Raw genomic sequence first — 23,338 nt, 5'->3', positions numbered from 1 at the left:
CATGAGCACAAAATGGTCCCAATATATGCAACATTGGTGATGGGTTTCCTAGAAAGAAAACTATATGAACTATTCGAGATACGTTATGGCACGGAACAACGAGAATAATTCATCGCCATACTTAAAATATACTTGGACGACTGCTTTCTATTTTGGGACAAAACACGGGAGGAACTTAATGAACTACACACACTTTTGAACGACCTTCATCCGAAACTCAGATTTGCAATGGAAGTGCATGAGTCACAACAACCTTTTCTAGATATCTTACTATGTAAAGACGGAAGAACAATCTACACAGACATCTACTACAAGAGAACAGACTCCCACCAGTACCTCAACTTCAACTTCTGCCATCCCAAACACTGTAAGAACAACATCCCCTACACATTAGCTAGACAAATTTGCACGATTATCGCCAACCATGAAATTCGTGAACAACGCTTGGAAGAACTTAGAATATTTCTCGTATACGTCGAAACTATCCAACAACGCTAATTAACTCAAGCTTCGAAAAAGCGAAAGTCAAACTACCGAGGAATTAAGAACACCAAAGGCGAAGGAACCCGAAGGCAGAATATTACCTCAAGTGGTAACACACAATCATGCAAATAACCTTATATAGCATTATTGGGAAAGTAAAGGACACAGTAAAAGTTTTAAATTTGTCAGATGAATTAAGGAGTACAATAGAGAAAAATAATCTTATTGTAACCAGACGACAACCGAAAAACTTAAAAGGAAGTTTAACGAAAGCGGAATTTTCAACGTCCAACGCCACGCCAACTGTGACAAAGTGCAATGAACCTCGTTGCAGCATATGCCCTCATATAATCACCGGAGACAAAATTGAACTGAAGAATGGAAAAAAGTGGACGGTAAAATATGACGTGAATTGTAAATCAAAAGGAGTTATTTACATCATAATATGCGCAAATTGCAATAGTTTCTACGTGGGAACGACTGAAAACCTTAGAAGCAGAGTAACTTTGCATAAGCAGCATATTAGATACGAAGAATATCGACATTTAACCGTCAGTGAACACCTATCTAAATGTAGCAAAGGCAACTTTAACATTATGCCGATCTATAAGTGTATTAACGCTAATAGACTAATAAGAGAGACCAAAGAGAAACAAATCATTAGAAGACTAGAACCTAATCTTAATGCATGCTAATTTTTATCTTTGTAAATAACACTACTTTAACATAGTCACACTAAATAGGATGTATCATATTACACTATATGTAAGTAAACAAAATAACCACTGTCATCATTTATCACCACTTATTCATACAGTCGGCAGTTCTGATGATGTGTTCACAAAGACTGGCTTCAGAAATTTGAAGAATGCTACCGGAGAAAAGGGAAAGCTAAGCAAACATGCTAACTCGCGGGTGCATACGCTTTTAACAGAACGCATTCATTCATTCAAATTAGCAACGCCAATCGATGTGCAATTGAACAGGGAAGCGGAAGCAGTAAGAAAAAGAAAGGAGCAGAAGAGAAAAGAAAACCGAGACATCGTTGAAACGATTTTCGACGTTGTTCGAGATTTGGCTGAACAGAACATGTCCTTTCGTGGTCATGACGAGTCGTGTGATTAAAAAAACAAAGGTAATTTCCTTGAAGAGCTTCAATTTCTTTCCAAATACCACGCCCCCTTGAGGAAATGGATGGATACGCATCCGGAGAATGTCTCTTATTTTTCCCATGTGAGTCAAAATGATATGATCAGTATTCGTAGCAACCTCATTACTGAAGTCGTCTGTAATGAAGTCCGAGCAGCAAAATATTTCTCCATCCAGTGTGACGAGGTTACATCTCACAAGAAGGCCTTCATGTCCATTATATTCCGATATGTAACGGATTTTAAGATAACTGTAAGGGTGTCCAGCTTAAAGGGACGTTCTTTAGCTAAGGTGATCGTAGACATTATGAAAGATCTCAGACTTTCATTAATAGATCTCATTGGTAAAGGCTTTGACGGTGCTGCAAATATGTCCGGCAAGGACGTGGGAGTGCAACGGCATTTGACGGAAGCTGGAGTTGAGTTTTCCATCTATTTTCATTGCTTTGCATGCCCATAAGCTTAATCTTATTCTTGAACAAAGCGTAGAAACGATTCTTTAGTCAAAGAAATATTTACAACAATCGGGGACATTTATCGCTATATGGAAGAGTCGCCTAAGAGTCACAAAAGATATGAAAACCATTTGAAAGCGAACGGCATTACTTCAGGCAAGATTACTCTGCACTCATTTTCCGTGATACCAGATGGACTGCGCGCACTGATAACTTGGAAGTGTGATGAATGTATATCCTGCAATTTTGTCTATGTTCAAGGAAGAGTCAGAGCGGAACAACGACAACAACGTTGCAACCGGATTACTTGTGCGCTTAATCCCCTTTCGATTTGTAGCTGCGTGCCAAATCTTAGTGAAGTGCTTTTCTCTTAGCACACACGGCTCAGAATATTTGCAGAGAGAAGACGTGGAGCCAACATCAGGAGTTACTGCTATTCAGGATCTGAAAGCAATGATTGCATCTTTTCGCACTGATGAACAGTTCGACGTGTTTATAAAAGAGGTCATGCAGTTCATTTGCAGAAAAATGGGGCAACGAAGACCTTGATGTTATATAGTTTTAGTGATGCAAGTCCAACAGCCCTGCAAATCAAACGCCGCCGAAGACTCCCTATCCACCTTGCTGATGGCCAATCTATTTTAGATATGTCTACTCTGCAAAACATCCGAACAGATGGCGAATCAGCGTTAGATTGTTTTAGAAGAGAACTGTATTTTCCTTTCTTGAAGAAGATACAAAGTGAGCTGAACAAACGCTTCTCTGAGACAGCGTGTGAAATGATTAGTCTTTCTGCAACCTTCCATCGACGAAACCTTACTGAAGAAAATGTCCCTAAAGTTGAGAAGATAGCTCAGTTCTATAGACGTAGCAGTCATCGTGTTCGTCAACAATTCCTACTATTTTCAAAATCGAAGCAGTGTGATGATTGGAAAAATGCATACAAAAACACAAGAACCAAGTTAAGGAAAGAAAAGAGAAAGGCCTCAATGAAAATTCTCCAGTTACACCTTGGGTCTGTTTGCCCTCATTGCTCGATTTTTTCATCGATGATGACCTACACCATCTTTATCCCGACTTAATTGTTCGAAGTCATCAAGATTGTGGCTACATTGCCAGTAACAGTGGCATCGTGTGAGCGCACACATAGCATAGTAATGATTATAAAGAATTATTTGCGAGCTGCCATGTGACCTTAGAGACTTGAGGATCTAGTCCAGATCAGCTATGAACGAGATGTGGCAGCAAATATATATATAGAGCTCAGCAATTAGTGGAAATATTTAAGCTCGCAAAGCCTCGAAAGCTTCCACTGTAGACATGGATACGACTATGCACTTATAACCTCTGTTTTTTAAATTGTTTATGTAGATCCTATCTTATTTACTTACATATAATGTGAATTCAATACAGTCTTGTGAAAGTTTTTATTCATTCTTGACTCTTTCTAGAAAGCTGGTCATCTTATTTTTAGGCTTAAGCGGTATAGGTTTTCAGAAAAAAAGACTTCCCAAAACGTAGAAAAATGCATTTAAGAGACTCTAGAATAAAAGTCCCTCTCATACTTAGACGGCTTAAGAGATTAAACAAGAGAGTTACAAACAAGAATAACAAGAATAAAAAGAATAAGAATAAAAATGATGAGAATAATAAGAATAATAATGTTTAGTATATCTTGGATGGTTTTTCGTCTGCAGGCTTTGATTTGTCCTAGGTGGTTCTACGAAGATCTTGCCGAGGGATACTGATTCCGAAGTTGTCAAAATTCTATGTCATGGACGGTCCGCGTTGGGTGATTTTATAAGTTATGTACATGCGCGAGTAACGACTGGTCACCAACAACGTTCTGATGGACTAAGACAGAAAGTTTGTATTTCAATGAAAGCGTCAGCAATTTAACTGTCATTTCGTAAACTTTTTTGCAAAAGCGTCTCATAAACTTTATCCAAAATAAAACGAGAAGAAACAAGATATATGAAGCATGACAGATAGCAAAGAGGAATTCATAATCTGCAAGCTTATAAGTGTTTTTAAAGCGTACTTGTTTATTTTGTTTATTTCCTATTTGTTTCGCGGTAAGGATGAGCTGTATTTTTAAGGTCGACACAGACCGGACGCGATGCGGCAACGCGACGCGAATTTTCAGTTTTCAGAAGGACATAAATTAATTTCTGGAAGCAAAATTTGGAATTTATTGACGCCAGGGCAGTCAAAATATATTATCGCCAAATAATCAATAAAAATATTATGATAGACCAATTGCGAAACTTAGTAACCGCGCCTTCGCTGAACATGGAAACGAGGCTTATTATGCAAAAAACAATATTTGTATTTTTTGCAGTACAAAGCTATTCGCCGAGTTATATGCCGTTTTTCGCCTTTGTTTTACATATTTTTCGATAACTTTCAGCTTGGTTTCATCGTTGTTATCATAGTTTTCAGGTTAGGAAGTTTTGCCTTTCAATTGAGGCGATTTGTGGTGTTTTCATTAATCTTTTCGACTGCTTTCGTCGGGGAAGTATGGAAAAGGCCGACACAAACTCAGGTAAAAATTTAGTTTTTCCAAAATATTTCGTCTCAAGTTTTGAAAATGTATTTCATTTTTCTCCCTCTTATTTGTGCAAAATTTGGCGATATATATTTGGTGCAAAATCTATGTTTTTATGTCAAAAATTATTGAAAAGTCACGATCGAACAAACCGCCATGTTCACATTTCTCATCTAAAATTTTTTTATACCAATTTTATCAATCGATAAGATGTAATTTGACAGCAATTTTACAGCTCAGCAAAAAATAGTAGAAATCTGTTGACAAAAACTATAAAAGATAAAATAAGCAACGGAGTTTTATGTTTATTTTCTTTGTGTATATAAACTACAGTACATGTGATGTGATGCCGACTGAAAAGCAAAACAACTCTTCAACTTGGCACACATGCATGACATGGATAGTAAAATACTTATAACCAAGAATATCATTGTCTATTTTGAATTGCCATTTGAATATTCCTTTTCCCGCAATAACATACTATAAAGGTAGCCACAATGCGAGCTGCAGCGTTTTTTAAGATACACCTTTACATGATGGCAAAGCCGAAAGTGAAAAATATTTAAACCGGAGTTCGGAAATGTTTTTCCGTTTACGATGGTGAACGGAATCGTTTCCTTTCAAGTATTCCTGGTTAACCCTTATTAAACCCTTAACCCTTATTGCATGGTAGTAGATAGAAAGAATAGTGTTTTGTACTTACAAAAATGCAGAATTCAGATGCAAACTCAGATGCATTCGAATTCGACTTTTATAAAATTCGACCTTCCGAGGCCGGCATGCAAGCTATGCATCGTCTGTACTTTATTAAAACGAAAATAAACAAAAACATTTCAGTCAGTTACTTTTGACCATTTTAACAGTATTACTGTGGTATAAAAAAAAATTCAGTGATATTTGTGAATAAATTTGAATAAATGAACCCATTTCAGTCATCAGGTTTGAAAATTATATAATCTGACTGTCACTTTTCAATAATTTTTGACATAAAAAAACATAGATTTTGCACCAAATATATATCGCCAAATTTTGCACAAATAAGAGGAAGAAAAATGAAATACATTTTCAAAACTTGAGACGAAATAGTTGGGAAAAACTAAATTTTTACCTGAGTTTGTGTCGGCCTTTTCCATACTTCCCCGACGAAAGCAGCCGAAAAGATTCATTGAAAACACCACAAAAATGCCTCAATTGAAAGCAAAACTTCCTAACCTGAAAACTATGATAACAACGATGAAACCAAGCTGAAAGTTATCGAAAAATATGTAAAACAAAGGCGAAAAACGGCATATAACTCGGCGAATAGCTTTGTACTGCAAAAAATACAAATATTTTTTTTTGCATAATAAGCCTCGTTTCCATGTTGAGCGAAGGCGCGGTTACTAAGTTTCGCAATTGGTCTATAGGTTAAAATTTATTTGCTTTTGGAAAATTAAAAATTTTGAAAAATCGCGCCGCGTTGCCAAATCACGTCCGGTCTGTGTGGGCCTTTATAGTTTTCAGCTTTATATGCCGTTTGTTAGTTTAATTTTCAGCTTTTTATAATTTTCAGCTTTTTATGCAAACGCATAAATCTGTGAAAGGCTATTTACACCTTTGCTTTAACTTCAAAAAGTGTTTGTGAAAGTTTAATTTGAATTTTATATAAAAAAAAAACGCCGTAAGTACAAAACTTTTTGCCGTCGACTGACATCACAGAATAAAATAATATTTGAGGTTTTTTCTTCGTCTTTCTTTTAATAAATACTATCTTATGTAATCCATATACCGGACATGGCTACTATATCAATTATATATAAATATAAATTTATTGTTTTTAAAGACAGAAGAGTGCTGAATACTATAAGTTGTTAGTAGAGCGAATCAAATGATCAAATAGTTAAAAATTATATTTCAAAATGAATTTATTTTATCGAAGTAACGAAGAAAACGAAGCAACAATTTATTGTTTGATGTAACCATGATCAGTTATGATGGTCCGATGTTGAGATTTGTGAGCTGATTGGTCTATGATTTGTTCTAAACAGACTTGCAGACAAATTTGGCTAAGAATATGTTGGCCTATATAATCGTTTGGAATTTCGATTTTAAACCATTACTTAACTGCTGGCAAGGTATAATGCAGCAAGACTGAATGGGCAATGTTCACACTTTATGATTTACATAGCTATAATGTACAATTAACAAAAGGCGAAATTTGCCCCGGGATGAAGAAAATAAAAAATTGTTTAGACAACTATCAGCAGTAGCTATTGCTTTTTATTATGCTGTTGTTGATTTGAAACTTTTTAGTAAGGAAATAGCCAAATTTCGTTGCCACTTTGAAACGATATTTTTAACGTGTTAATTTTATTCCCTTTTTTGAAACTTGGAAACCATAGCTTTCCTGGCGCGGCACCGCGGGTACATGTGCCAATTTGATCCGAAAGGCCGAGAATGGATAAAAACTGGATATCAAGTACTGATGCCAATTTTATCCTTGCTGTGACAATAAATTATATACTGTAAACGGGGCTACAGGTGCGATACAATAAGATAAAATAGGAGTAACATTTTATTTTTGAAGTTGTGGTGACGCTTAACCACAGATTTCAAATTTCTCCAAGCCTTTTTATGAAGGCTGGAACGACATCTAGTCTTGCGTCTTTAAAGGGTCACTAAAGATCAGTGAAACCCTGCGAAGGTAAACAGCATCAAATATGCATTCTACGTAATGTAATGAGCGAGGAATTTATTGTTTTATTGAGCTACAATAGGTTTGCTTTGGCGAACACATGTAGTGATGTAACCGAATAATTTTCCCGCCACTGGAAATTTAGTCGTCATTTGTTATCATTTTGTTCAATTTAAACACTTTTGTGTCATTGAATATAACTAAGAGCTTTTGGGGTAGTGGACAAGTCTTGCCTCCCCATGCGGGACACACGGTTCGACACACATGTGGAGAGCAACAGAGCTAGGCACTGGGGACAAGGATGGTATGTGACCGTATTTAACTACGTCCCAGTCTCAGCCTCGTTCCCAGGTGCTTTAAATACAATAAAATATAGGAACACTACAGGCTTTTTACATAGATCAGTGGTTAAGCAGAGCGAGCACGCAAGGAAAATCCCAAAATTCCTTGCGTGCTCGCTCTGCTTAGCCACTGATCTATGTAAAAAGCCTGTAGTGTTCCTATATTTTATTTTATTTAAAGCACCTGGGAACGAGGCTGCCGTCGCGTCCTCCCCAAAATTCCTTGCGTGCTCGCTCTGCTAAGCCACTGATCTATGTAAAAAGCCTGTAATGTTCCTATATTTTATCTTATTTAAAGTGCCTGGGAACGAGGCTGTCCCAGTCTTATCTCCCAAGAGTTGTGGTGCACAGCTTTGGCTAATTTTCCGATGCGCGATTCGATTTCGCTCGCATGATACGGCAATTCTTCCAAGAGGAACAAATAAACCGTTCTTTTGATGCTGTTAGATTAAGTTTGGATTGAGTTGGGGTAAGAATATATTTAATACGTATAGATTCTGGTCCTATTTTAATAATATCGCTGCTATTTCGCCAATTAACAAGATGATGTGGTCGTGTATGGGCGCGTTGACACGTCGTAGTTTGCACGGGATTGAAGATTTAATATATGAGCGCGAATTCCAAAGGCAAAGTGTAAGACAAAGCGAATGTATCATGCGGTTTATTTACATTTTTGAACAATTGAACTTCTATACTCAGTTAAAGTACGATGTGCTTCTGAATTTAGCGATCGAACATTTAGGTTCGCAAGGCATCTAAATGCGAATAGGAGTTATTTGCGGTAGCGAATAATAAGTTTATTGCTTGCGTGTATTATTTCTTAGTTTATTGACTTTATTTGTGGTTTGTGGATGACGTCATTACCAGAAATGTGGGTCAAAATGGTGGATATTGCAACAAATTGAACAATAAAATGGCGTCTAATAATGGTAGAATTAGTATAGGAATACAAAACTTTCCTAAATATTGCATCAATAGGCCGTAAATCATGTTTCCTCTGCATCATTTCATATTCATTTCTGGTTCAGGAATCCATTAATTCTAAAGATGATTTATAAAGTAAAAACCATTTAGTTCCCGAGCTTGATATTTACGCAGTATTTACCGGCATAGAAATTGTATACATTGTATGCGAATCTGACAATATATGCAACAAACCTTGCCTATTGTGCTGAAATACATCAATCGAAATCTTCTCCTCGGCATCGAAATTGCTTCATTAACGTTCAAAGTTTATATATTTGCCAAAAAAACCAACTGTATTCTCCAAGAAACCGGTTCCATAATCCTTTAAACTATAGCGATTTTATCATGCTACAATACCTTTTTGTTCCGTTTGCATGCAACCACCCGTTCAGCTTGGTAAACTCCAATAGTTTTAACTTTTCTTTTTTTCGGGGCATCATAAAAGATGTCTGCCGTACTTAAATTGTTTAAAATAACATATGGAACACGATCTCTCTTAATTCTCTTTACCGAATGAGTCGCCATATATTTGTTTATATTTTTGATGAGTCAGCACTTATGCATAAAACCGCTGGTTTGCGATTGCGGACGCAAAATGTCCCACATTTCTGGTAATGTTATAGCTATATGTGGTAACGCACGCGTAGAGCAATGGAGGGAAACTCTTTTGTAAACTGGCCTATCTATAGATTTGAGTACAGGGAAACTTTGTTACGTTTTGGAAAACGTGCTCTCTTGATTTATTCCTAGCGGAATGAAAAAGTTCAAGGCTATTCGCACTTTGTTACAGTTAAGTAATATTCCCCTCACGTGCATGGAGCATGTTTCACGTGCACAGTCAGCATACCTATATAAAGAGATTCGAAAGGTTCATGGTCATTCTATATTTGATTTCGCCGAAGCAATTTCGGAAGTTTTCATCGGAGGTTTTCACTGAGATTTTGTTCATTTTTCAAGGTATTGTACTATTTAATTTGTATTTTTATTTTATTCGTACTAACATGAGTAGTACTGTTCCACATATACTGATTTTCGGCCATTCGTTTGTTCGCCGTTTACGGGACGATTTGGATAGCAATTTTGATCCCCGCGCTAAACAAAATTTTAATTTGGCATCGTCAGGTCATGTTAATTTGCACGGAATTGGCGGGCGAACGGTAGATAAGGTCTTTCAATACGATTTACCTTTCCTTAAAAGTCAACGTCCGGACATAGTGGTCCTAGAAATGGGGACAAATGATCTATCTGCGTTGTCTCCCGAGGCGCGGGCTCTCGTTTGGAAGAACTTGTTGTGTTTTTAAAGAACGACTTGCATGTTGATACGGTCGCCGTGTGTCAGGTGATTGAAAGGAATATCCGTCATTCGCAAATCCCTGATGCTGAGTTTAATAAAAGAGGGGCGCTTTTACGTCAGTATTTGTCAGTTGTGCTTGACAATATGCCTGGTGTTTTCCTTTGGGAACATCGCGCATTTCACAAAGCTGGCCACAATTTGTTGTCCTGTGATGGAGTTCACTGTAATCCGCAAGGACAGTTCATTTTGTATAAAAGCTATCGGGGAGCAATCTTGAAAGCTCTCTCCTTTTTACATTCATGATGCAGGCCGTGGTTTATAGTGGCCAGCTCTTTCCTTATCAAAATTTATAATATCATTGTTTTTATATAGGTGTTGTATTGTTTTTGGGTTCAATAAACTTTTTGCCAACCTTGGTCAGTTTTCCAAGTTGGCTTTTCGGTTCCCATGGGTTCCATGGGAATGTATTTTTTGGGCTGTACAGACAGTTATGGCAATTGCGGAATGAGAATTGAGAATTCAGCAATTATTAGTTGCCGCGAAGTAACCTGAAGTCATGGGATTAGTGGCTTGTACTATATCGCGTATTGTCTTGTGTATTGTCTTGCTTCGTACTTGTGTGTCCTGTTCAGATCTGTGTGACAGAGCAAAATTTAGGCCACGGTTAATTCGACGGGTAAAAATATATGTCTAGATGGGACAAGATCGTTTATTAGCTGTTTTCAACACACAGTGGGTTGGCCAGCGTGTTTTATGTACTTTTGCCCATTTATGTCGGCTACTTTTGTTGTATGCCATTCACTAAAAACTGTATTGTCTTTATTACTTTCAGATAGAATTATAGTTATTAATCATTATCTGTCTACATCATTTCCATCGCATTAGCGTTTTACTCGCGCTGGTAGCTGCCTGTCGAGTTTCTTCCTAGATCATCAATCAACAATCATGCCTGTCACCCGACCGAGCACTAGAATTCAACGCCGTGCCCGAACGACACCTTGGCCTCGAAGTCAACGGCATCAAGTTCAAAATCAAGCTCCTTCTCATAATACAACATCAGCCTCACCCAGGAACGACACTGTGGTTTCTTCGCCTTTTGTTTCTGGCTTGAACGACGACAACATCGCGCGAATTGCAACTGCCGTGGCCCAAGCTGTGGTGGAGTCAATGGCAGTACGGACGCAGCACCAGCCTTCCTCGTCAACGTCGCCGTCGGAAAGAAGGGAAGTACCAGTTAGTTATAATAGTTCGCAGGTTGATGCCCAAGTGCAGGGGCCGGTGGCATCAGCCTTGGAACATTTAGCAGGTGAGCCAAACATAAGTCTGGCAGTGGAACGTCCACGTCCTTTATGCGCTGACTTTAATTCAATTGCCATCCCTATTGATGCTCAAGTTAGCGCAGAGCTAAAAGCAAAAATTTGGGCCAATGAATTCGTTGAATTGGGTTCCCTACTGAGTCCAAAAGGGGGCGATAGCCGTTATCAGTTATCTGTTAGTCAGCATGAAGGCTCAGTTCCCACACTGTCTTTGGAACCCACTAGTAGAGTTAAACCTATAAACACCATTGAGACATGGACGTCCGCTTTCCAGATTTTTGTTGGAGTATATACCAGCAAATTCCCCCAGGAGGCACCTGCATTAATGAAGTATTCTGAGGTTGTTCGAGATTTAGCTGCCCGCGGCGCCAACTGGCGATTTTACGATACGCAGTTTCGATACTTACGCCAAACAAAATTACAAGATATGCTGTGAGGGACCACTCATTTTGAATTGTGGATTCGGGCTCAAAATTTTAATCGCAGCACGACGAATCGTTCTGCCCCTGGACCCGCACAATCTCAGTCCGCCTCGTCGGGGATATTTGTCCCTCTGGGTTTCTGTCGTGTCTTTCATAGAGGGTTTAAATGTACGGGTTGTTCTTTTAAGCACGCTTGTTTTAAATGTGGATCTCCACATCCGGCCAAAGCATGTAATTTTCGTCCCTCAGGCCAGTTATTTAAACTTTCTGCGAGATCAGGCCCAGCCGCTACCGGAAATACTCCCAACTCCCGTAAAAATTAACTGTTTAATGCCTTTGTTGCAAGGATATGATGCTGCAATTGTTTTAAAATTATTTGAAGGTTTTAATTACGGGTTTCCCCTTCATTTTGAGGGCGTTCCCCACTCGTTTTGTTCTAACAATTAAGCTTCGGCGAATCAGAATCCTGAGGTGGTTAGTGCTAAACTGGGTAAAGAAATTGCGGCAGGTAGAATTGCAGGGCCATTTGACCGCATCCCATTTCCCAATTTTCATTTTTCACCATTAAGGGTTGTACCTAAAAAAGTTCCGGGTGACTTTCGGCTAATTCACCATTTATCCTTTCCAAAAGGGTCATCCATCAATGATGGTATTTCCTCGGAAAATACTTCGGTTTCTTATAGTCGAGTAGATGATGCCATTGCCATTATTAAACGTTTGGGGCGAGATTGTTTTTTGGCTAAGACTGATATTAAGCGCGCATTCCGGATTATTCCCATACGTCCTAGCGATTACCCCTTATTGGTGATTTTATGGCAAGGCAACTATTATTTTGACCGCGCTATGCCGATGGGTTGTGCATCTTCCAGCCGCACTTTTGAAATGTTTAGCACCGCCCTTGAATGGGTAGCTAAGACGCGTTTAAACATACAGCATCTTATTCATATCCTTGATGACTACCTCATCGGAGGCGTATCGTACGACCAATGTTGCGTTGCTTTACAAAATTTTATAGCTCTGTGTAACTATTTAGGGGTGCCAAATGCCCATGAGAAAACAGCCGGCCCTTCGAATATCCTGACTTTTGCCGGTATCGAGCTTGACACAAAAGCGATGGAAGCTCGTTTAACCAATGATAAAATCGTCAAAACGGGATCTATTCTTACCGAAATGCTTAAAGGGAGAAAGGTTACTTTAAGAGAGGTTCAATCTTTAATTGGCTTGTTAAATTTTGCTTGTACTGTAGTAGCACCAAGACGGGCTTTTTTGCGTCGCTTGATTGACATCACTAAGGGGATCGCTCTGCCTCATTATTCTATCCGATTAACAATGTCCGTTAAAGCCGATTTAAATCTTTGGAATTCTTTTATTGACGATTTCAATGGCCGCTCGTTTTTTCGTTCTGACAATTGGCTCCCATCCGAGGTTTTGAATTTATACACTTACGCAGCGGCTGGATTTGGCTTTGGGGCCATATTTGGAAATCACTGGTGTTTCGGTGCTTGGCCCGAGGATTGGAAAAAGTTAAACATTGTTATTTTAGAATTTTATCCAATCGTCCTAAGTGTACTTTTATGGGGTCACCTTAGGGCGGATTTCCACTTACAGCGAAATCGTTCGCTAGCGAAATATTTGCATATTTTCTTTTGAATTTTAACAGAATAAATAAATTAGTTCCACTTGACTGTTTCGAATTCAAAAGAAAATATGCAAATATTTCGCTAGCGAACGATTTCGCTGTAAGTGGAAATCCGCCTTTATGCAAAACCAACGCATACTATTTTACACAGACAACGCAGCATTGGTCGAGATTATCAATAAGATCACCTCTTGGGATCCCACCGTGATGATATTTGTTCGCCGTTTGGTGCTGGCTTGTTTAAAATTCAATATTTTATTCCGTGCCAAACATGTTCCAGGTGTAAAAAACATTCGGGCTGACGCCTTGTCACGTTTACAGGTTTCAAAATTCCGATCGCTAGCATCCGCGAGCGTCCATTCGTCACCAACGGTGGTTCCCTTCCAGCTTCTACCACGCAATTGGCAGCTATAACTTCCACTCTCCTCCAATCAAGTTTGAAGCCGTCGTCAGTTCCAACTTATCGTCGTGCTTGGCGTTTGTACCAACAATTTTCGCACGAGGTTTTTCACTCAGCGTCAGTGTCGATTCCTATTTCACCATCAGACTTGAGTTTATTTATTGCTTTTATGTTCCAGCATAGGTATGCCTCTTAGACAGCGCTTAGCGCCTGGCCGGTTACTCTGACCCTACCAAAGTTTGCTGGCCGGGATTATAGAGCTTTTGAAAGGCTATAAAAAAACAGGCAGTAGGATGGATTCTCGCTTACCAATTACCTTGCCGATACTCCGCAATGTTTTGCTACATATATCCTCTCTTAGCTCGACCGCCTATGACGCTAAGCTGTTTAGAGCCATGTGCACCACTGCCTTTTTCGCCTTTTTGAGAGTAGGTGAGATTACTACCTGCTCTAGGTCGTCATCCGTGCTCCATATCAACCAGCTAGTTAAGATTGTTGACGCCACGAATGCCGTAGTCGGGTTTAAGACTACGTTTCTGGAATTTAAGCATTCTTACAACCAAAGCCCAGTCGACATAACGTTGTCGCGTCGTGCGGATCTATGTCCGGTTCAAGGATTACTTGATTATTTAGCTGTCCGCGGTTTTTCCAACGGGCCTTTGTTTCGACTGAGTTCGGGTTCCGCCGTTCCTCGTTCTTTATTTACCAACGTCTTATCATTAGTTTTTCGGTCCAGTGGCCTAGATCCCTCCAGGTACAAAGGACACAGTTTTCGTATCGGGGCGGCCACTTTCGCGGCGGAACGGGGTTTTTCTGATACCCATATACGTGCTATGGGGCGCTGGCGATCGGATGCATTTCGCAAATACATTAGAGCTCCTAGTTTAACTTCTTCGTTTCTGTAACTATGTGGAACTGACGGGGGCTGCCTTCTGTGTTTAGCGAGGCAAACGGCTATGCGCTATATTGTCGTAGTTGAAATGCGTAATTGTGTCTGTCGTAAAGCTGATGCAGGGGCTAGGCTAGCGACTGCATGATGAGTAGATGATAGGTGTCAAGGTAGCAATTGCCTAGAAGAAGTCGCTCCGTGTTCTAATGCAGTGGCTAGGTTCAGGATCGGCTTCAGCGCAATCGCGTCTTCCGGGGTACCATTACGTTTGAAACATGATGATGCAAACAAAGTGCAGGGTAGTTACTCTACTATAGATTTGCGAATATATATTGCGTAACTTTTCCCGTTTGTCTTGCTTTTCTATTTTTCTTCTTTTCTAATAATCTAGTTTTGCCAGCGTTTCCCAAGCCTGATGGGGTGGGGCGCCCTCCTTAGCTCAGTCGTCTGGTGGCGTTTTTTATCACCCCACATTTTCTGTGCTGTACTAAAATACGAACATTGTAACAATTAGCTATAATTTGTTACTTTTGGTTGAATTAAATCGGCATGTGCTCTGGCACAATGCCATTATTCTATTCAAAAAGTGTCATTGTTTATTGCAGTTGCATGCCTTTAATTTGCCCAGAAAACAGAGCTCAGCAGTCTCGGAAACCGCCGGCACTTCCTATAGGGTTCGTAGTTGAAACGGAAGCGATAAATGAACTGTATTGTTTATGTTCAGAAGCTCTATATTAAAGACTGGCACGTGCGCCGGAGTTAACGCCAGAACAGGCGTTTTGTTAATTTTAAAACGATTCAAAACGCCCTTAAGTTCGTTCAAAATAAGAAGGTGCATGTTCCAGTCTAATTTGAAACGTCTACGTAGCTACCTTCTTTAATGTCCCGTCCTTTTTTCAACAAAAGAACGGTAATGTAATGTTTTACGTATATCAGCCAATTCCAATATTATCCTATTATAGTTTTAAAATATTGAACGCAACAACACACTCTTCTGCAGTGACGAGAAGATAAATTATTTTCATGCAGAGTACCGAAGGGAGATCTTTGTTTATTATTTTGTGGTTTGTGTTGCGTTTTCGCCATTCCCTCGCGCTCTAATTTTACCGGCTTGATCTTTGATTATAAAAATTATCTATTCATATTTGATTATTCTACTGACTGTCGAAAAATTGTTGCAAACGTTCTTTGTGCAGTAAGTTTCATTTTGTTTCTTGCTTCGGGATAACTTTTTCCAGAACCTTGGCAAGTTTCACTTTAGACTACGAAATCTCAGCTTCTCTCAAACGTTTTCGAGTAAATATCCCCGAAAAAGTTTTATGGCAACTTCTGTTGCTTCTTTTTATTTTCGATTGAGAGTATTTTTCATCCTATAGTCCACTGCCAGATCGCTCTCCTTCAGTGCGACAAAGCGACCCATTTTAACGACAAAACGATTAACGATATGTGTTATTTCAGCTGACGAATCATTTTTAAAGTGCCATGCTGAGAAACGTATTTGCATGCAGTTATTTGCCGCTAATCGATATTTGCACGCAGTTCTTTGCAGGTAACTTAACCAATCAGATTTCAGAATACTATAAAGTGAATGATATAATTGGTGTTATCCTACACCATTTTGGTGTTGGCGTAACACTGCGAGATTTACAGTGTAGACTTTTGTTAAGTGTCATACACAATGTCAATGATAACCCAACCCCACGCAGGGCTGAAACTAATTGAACGGTAATTGAATATTCAAAATTATGTTCTGCCTGACGGATTTCTTTTGAAAACGCGTATACGTACAAAAGAAATCCGTCGGAGAGAACGAGAATATGAATAAAATTATGCACCCCCTTTTTATCGCATCTAGCTTCGGCTATGACAAAAATTAAGCACTTTCATTTCAAGAAACTAAGCGTAAGCACAGCAGAGAATTCCTGCTCTGTACGACTGCAGTCTACTACACAGGTAACTCATGTAGCCACCCAAGTTTTAGCATTATGTACCATACGTTTTAAAACGATTATCATTAGATCATGTTCAACAATGAATGCGAACAAGTCGAGATAAGCGTCTCGCAATCAATTGATTGCAAGTCTTGCAATCAATTATTTTTTATCTTATGTTAATTATGTAGAATGTGAACAAAATCTGTTCGAAAAATAATCTAAAAGCTTAAGTTGAATCGATAAAACATGCTTGAAACATGCTTTGAAAAATTCTTAGACAACAACACTTTACTTCCTGGTTGCTCAGCGTCTGTATTGCAAGCAAACTTATTGTTCTAACCTGCTCTGACACAGGTTAATTTTATGGTGTTTCGCGAGGAAGTTTACATTAGACAAATGCCTACAAGATTTAAATTTAGCAACGCAACCACTCTTTTGTATTTATAGCTAAAATCTATGAGAATATGTACATATAATGTGCATCTTACCAGAGCAAACAGGAATTGACGAACCGTCGATAGAACAACCTTTTCCCAGCTTTGTACCTGAAAAATAATCCTAACTTTCAATGCCAAATTTTGATCTAAAAATCGCCATTTCTCACAATTATATGTCTGCAAACAAACCACGCATAAAGCGTGTTCACAAAACTGGTATTTAACCTGTGTAGGCTGTGTATTTTGCATGGAAAATTACGGAACTAAATTTATTGCAGTTGAGTCTCACTCAATCGCTACACTATAAAAATACAACTGACAGGCATTCCCTGTCCGTGCTTCAGTTTGACGTACCTGCACAGTAAGCAATGTTACAAGTTGAAGGTTCCTTTAGTTGATACAAAAAGAAACGTCCGCAGTTTATCACTTTAATATCATATTTGAGGCCACAGTCGAATGGATAGGCATGTGGAAGTGGCGCACACGCCATCCTGTCAACCTCGACGCCAACTGTAGATGGATGATTTCCTTTCAGCCAAATGGGGACGAATGTTCCGCAACTCTTAATCCCTGGATTAAACTCGGGCATTTTGTCACCGGCGTCACTCTGAAATCGGTACCACGATCCATCTTTGATAAAACCACGATCACACAATCCAGCCGTAGCATTGTACGCTGTACTGCGACGAATGTTATTGATCGTGGTATAGTTTATATGATCGCAAGCACTATACCCCTCTAGCACACCAAAGCAAAACAGAAGAAATAAGCAGTAATACACAGCAATTGATGCCATTGCTATGTTTCAACGCGACTAAGAAATGGATTGTTAATACTGACAGTGCTGAATTAAATAGGACATAAATGCTCAAGCGTCATCCATCTCTGTGTGCGGTATATATGAGTTTACCCATTGGCTAGTGATTGCTGCCCACGCAAAAATGGTAATAACAGAATAAATTTATCATATACCACTTGTGAAAGTTTACTGTTCGCAGCGTTTCATTGGTCGAGAGCGAATCACGCGACAATGATGAAAGTCTTATGTCGTCCGCGCGAATCCTGCAGTGGGAGATTAAGGCCCACACACACCGGACGCGACGCGATGATTTTTGCATCGCGATGCGGCGGTTTTTTATCGCGGCGCGGCAAAATTAAAATCAATGTAATGTATTTGATAAGCAGCGTTCAGACCAGGCGCAAAGAGGCGAATTTTCACTCAGCGATACAAAAAAGTTCGCCCGCATAGCGATCTTTTTCGCGCTGCAAGAAAACTCGCGCTGTTTCGACAAATCAAAGACAAGCAAAAAATCAAGAAAAATATGCCAACCCAAGAAAATATGGCGACTCCAACAATAGATGAGCGGCTAATTTTGTTAGTTCAAAATTATAAAGAATTGTATAACAAAAACGGCTCACACTATAAAGACAAGGAACTTAAAGAAAACATTTGGACCAGCATTGCTACGGAGCTAGATATTTTTTGTAAGTACCACCAAGTAAGGTGCCCATTTTCCAATCTTTTACTATTTAGTACTAGCCAACAAAATATTTTACCTAAATTTACAGCACGTCTTCAAACATGATTGAAGTAATCACAAAAGACAAAGATTTTAATGCAGACGATACAGCCATTCTTTATACAGACGAAGATGAAATGGGTACTGCTTTATTCCCTTTAGAAGAAGAAGAAAATGAACCAAAAACATCTACTTTACAACCAACCACTTCTATGGGTGTCACCCTTAAATCAGCTGGCAAGAGACGAAAGCCACGGGATGAAGTTTCAGAAATTATAAAATATTTGGATGCAAAAAATAAGAGGCCTGAAAATAAGAGGTCGTGTTCATCTTAGTCTTAATGCGAATTTTGTATATATCTTTTAATTTAACGTTATTATTTATCGCATTCGTTATTTGCTGGACTGTATTGGGAATTTGTCTTTCCGGAAGAAATATATCCAGATATCGTAAAAATTAAAACAGAAATCATTTCAAAAATTTGAAACGTCTACGTACCTTCTTGTCTCGATCTTTCTTTTTTCAACAAAAGAGCGGAAGAAGTTTTTTTTAACAAATATTTAAAATTCAAGATCAAATTATGTTCTGCCTGACGGATTTCTTTCGAAGAAATCCGTCGGAAAGAACGAGTATATGAATAAAATTATGCACCCCTTTTTATCGCATCTATAGCTTCTGCTATGACACAAATTAAGAATATTCATTTCAAGAAACTAAATGTAATCACAGCAGAGAATTCTTGCTCCGTACGACTGCAGTCTACTACTCAGGTAGCTCATGTAACAGCACAAGTTTTAACAACATTTACCATACATTTTAAAACGGTTATCTTTAGATTATGTTCAAGAATGAATGCAAACATGTCGAGATAAGCGAACGTTGCAAGATTTTATACATAATGCGCGCCGTTTCTTCTTCGGTTCAAAAAGTCTTGTAATCAATTAATGGTTATCTTATGTAAAATGTGGACAAAAGCTGTTCGAAAAATACTTCAAAAAGCTTACGTTGAATCGGTAAAACATGCTTGAAACATGCTTTGAAAAATTCGTAGTTAACAGCACTTTACTTCCTGGTTGCTCAGCGTCTGTATTGCAGGCAAACGTATATTGTTCTAACCTGCTATGACCCAGGTTAATTTTATGGTATTTCTAGACAGTTTACATTAGATAAATGCCTAAAATATTTCAATTTAACAACGCAACATCTCTTTTGTATTTATATCACAAATGTTTGAGAAAATGTATATATAATGTGCATATATAATGTGCATTCTACCAGAGCAAACAGGAATTGACGAACCGTCGGCAGAACAACCTTTTCCCTGCTTTGTACCTGAAAATAATCATAACTTTCAATGCTAAATTTTGATCTATATTATAAGAATCGCTTATTCTCACAATTATATGTCTGCACACAAACCACGCATGAAGCGTGTTCACAAAATTGGTGTTTTAACCAATTTAGGCTGTGTATTTTGCATGAAAAATTGCGGAACTAAATTTATTGCAGTTTAGTCTCATGTACATTCACTGAATCGCTAAATAACGTGGAAATAACGTGGAAAAACTCGCCCTACGGGCTCGTTTTCCCACTGATTATTTCTCGCTCTCCCAAACTCCCACGCGTGTTTCTATAACTGTATAGAAACACGGAAAATGTTTTCTATTTCTTAAACACTTAATTTACAGTGTAATGTTTTATCGTTACAGCCTGCTATAGCCCACTGTTAAATACTACGGTTGAATCCTCTCTGGACTGTATTGTATTGCCATGAAACCTTTTCATCGCCCATGCAGGAATATACTTTAAACTTATCCCTAACAGCATGTGACATATAGCAGCATCAGCAGATGCTTTACAGTCCATGTTTGTAAAATTTTGCATTGCTTGGTATTCTTGAAGGCCATCGCTTTCATCTGGAACTGGTGTGCGGTTACCAACTTACCAGTAGATTTCTGCAAGTAGTTGTGGAGAACACTTTTCGTAAATTAAAAAATTAGGGTAACCGAACTTGTTTTCGAGTAAAATGCGTGAATAGGTAAAATGTCGGCCATATTGAATCGCTATTGTTACCATAACAACGGTAATGGCGTCATGCTTATGGGCAATTTCTGACTGTTAGAATGTTGGTCAATATATCTGGGAAACTTCTTTTCCTTAGCAAGAAATATCGTGCTAAAATTTTAAATCAAAACCACAAGTTTTCAATATTTTAAAAAATTGTAGGGAGCCACCTTAACCAAGTATTTTAATAAACAACACCTTATTTTCATGCTGCTATTTTCATATACAGCTTAGCAACACCGCGGAAAAACGTCTGCGCACGCGTCAATTCTGCCTGTAAGTGAGATTAAAAATAACTAAAAAGCGGTTCCGAACGTTTCCGAAGGCTAAAAATGGCGGCAAAAAGGAGTCATTTCATTCGTGTCTTCAAATCCATATTTCGAGAGCATAAATAAACATTGCATGATAGAAACTAAGAGAAAAAACGTCCAGAGAGTCCTAGAAGTGGCATCCTACAAAAACACCTGTAAAAGGTGACTGTTAACAAATTTTTCGTCTCAAACATTTTGTTTATAAAATAAGCAACGACAGTTTCCGAACTTTTAATTGAGACACGTTTTATTAAAAAAAAACATGTCGCCAGATACGAAACGTTTGCGTGTTCTCAATGATTGAAAATTAAGATGTATTTTACAATTTAAATAGATTAGAAAGCTTAACTTTCCGCGGGTTTTCTTAACTTTTAGGTTTAAACTTTTGTTTTCGAAAAATATTCTAAAGCCACCCCGTAAAAAAGGAAAATTTACCGTGAATTCCAGTTCGTTCGATACTCAAAATGCTAGAAGGCTTTTAATTTATGTTGTCTGGCCGTCTTGTATATTTTTGCCTTTTCTTAACTTATTTTTTATCAAAAAATGGGCATGTTTTGTTCCAAAAGTTGATATTTAAATTTACCATCATATTTTGATATTCCGGCGCGTGCGCAGACATTTTTCCGCGGTGTTCAGTTTAGCTTATATGAACAAGCATACAAATTGCCCTAGCCTGGAAGACTCGAAAACCTGCTAATATCACTCATCCTTATCTAATTTCTTTACAATACTGACAGTGAAACAGTTTAGTTTTTCTCTGACAGTATATTTTTAATACAGGCTTAGTCAGGGGGGGCAGAGTGGGACATACTATTTGCTGTTATATTTGTCATTCTTGGTATCACACCACAAAAATTACTACTAAATTTGTTGTCTTTACCTTAAACAGATAGCCAATCTCTGTTGTGGACTTACAGGGTTTCGGTAATTTGTGGTTTGTCTACGAATATGAGGACCAACGATATGCAACAAGTTTTCCAATGTTTCGGGTGTCATTCTGAAGCATAGAGATTATAAATAACACAAGAGGGGTCATCGACACAGAGCATCTCTTTTAAACTGGTTAAGGGAGCATAATGCTCGTACATTTAGTGGTAACTCATTCCACAACACTGCGCCACTATAACTAAAACTTCGTTTAGCATAATTTGTTTGAGGTTTTGGCACAAATACAGTATTTTCAGAATTTCGTAAGTTGTATCTAGTGCTGCTATGAAGATGTGTCGGCGTTAAATCATTTAGAGTTTTGAACATCATTACAGCCTTATGTTTTTTCCGGCGTATTAAAAGAATATCCCAACCTAGTTTGTTAAAAAGGTCGCTGGAACTAGCATCAAATCTAGATTTGGTGATTACCCTCGCTGCTCTATTTTGCAGTTTTTGCAACTTATCGTTTAATGTGGTATTTATACCATCCCAAACTGGGCTACAATAATCAAAATACGGTTGAATTAAAGCTCCGTAAATTTTGAGGGCAGTTTTTGTATCTATGAACTGGCGTATATCGTTTTATGGGCTCCAATGGCCGAAGCAATCTTTTTAGAAATGCTTGCCACATGGTCCGTAGCTATATGTACTGCTGACTGGAAATTTTCTATGGCATGCTCATCAAGTGCAGTTCATACTTGTTGCACCTTAACACAATGGGGTATATACTGAAAACCAGGGACCGGTTGTGTCAAGCCCGTTTAGCTTAAACGGTGGTTAAGTGAAAATTAAATAACACTCTTACAACTCTCTTGAATGAGTCAACCTGAATATTATGCACTAAATATGTAGTTGTAAACAGTATCTTTGTATTAAGGTTATAAACATTTAGTTTGCTTCTTGAATAAAACGATAGACTTGCTTTCTATTTTGAACTTAACAACCGTTTAAGCTAAGCGGGCTTGTTAAAACCGGCCCCAGGAGTATTTACTGGCTACTCCATTGTGTTAAGGTGCAACAAGTATAACTGCACTGGATGAGCATGCCATAGAAAATTTCCAGTCAGCAGTACATATAGCCAGGGACCAATAAAATTCTGCACACGGTATTGCACTGCATGAAAGCAAAATTCAGTATTTCTTTGTGACACCAAAAAATATATTTTAGTGGTAAAATGAAAGTCAGACATATTATTGGGGAAGCTAAATACCTCAAACAAATTTGAGTCCCTTTTCACCCATGCAAATTAATTAATGTGACAGTTCAACAACACTAAGCTAAATGACAATTGAAATGTAATATATACAACAAAGTGAAGACTTGTCAACCTGGTCGGAAAACAAATAGCAAGTGACAAGTGACATGGTATGTGCTAGATAAACAAGCTAAAATCATTACTTCCTGGTCTAAATGTGGTGCGATTAGAATCAGAATGGGCTGTCTATATGCATCCGACTGGCTCTAGTGGAAAAAATTTACCAAATCTGGTTACACGGGAAGCACCTGTCGAACCTGCTACTATACCATTAGGTATTGATATGATAGGGCAGGGCAGGTTTTCGGTGTTTTC

The 23,338-nt window shown here is 38.3% G+C and overlaps 1 protein-coding gene across 2 annotated transcripts in view; it reads right to left on the bottom strand.

Annotated features, from left to right (window-relative positions):
• Nucleotides 1–17,754, bottom strand: part of LOC114535180 (von Willebrand factor D and EGF domain-containing protein-like) — a 59,912-nt gene extending 42,158 nt beyond the window's left edge. For both annotated transcript variants that reach the window (XM_028556560.1, XM_028556561.1), the window contains exons 1-2: nucleotides 17,301–17,754; nucleotides 16,998–17,054 (exon numbers count right to left, since the gene is read on the bottom strand). In XM_028556560.1, the coding sequence (XP_028412361.1) occupies nucleotides 16,998–17,054; nucleotides 17,301–17,742 (499 nt within the window). In that variant the 5' untranslated portion in view covers nucleotides 17,743–17,754. The remainder of the gene's footprint in view (nucleotides 1–16,997; nucleotides 17,055–17,300) is intronic.
• Nucleotides 17,755–23,338: the final 5,584 nt, after the last annotated feature.

This window comes from Dendronephthya gigantea, unplaced genomic scaffold (assembly GCF_004324835.1).
Source record: "Dendronephthya gigantea isolate DGI-Jeju-01 unplaced genomic scaffold, DenGig_1.0 000112F, whole genome shotgun sequence".
Lineage (NCBI taxonomy): Eukaryota > Metazoa > Cnidaria > Anthozoa > Malacalcyonacea > Nephtheidae > Dendronephthya > Dendronephthya gigantea.
This window is presented reverse-complemented; position numbering and strand designations above follow the sequence as displayed.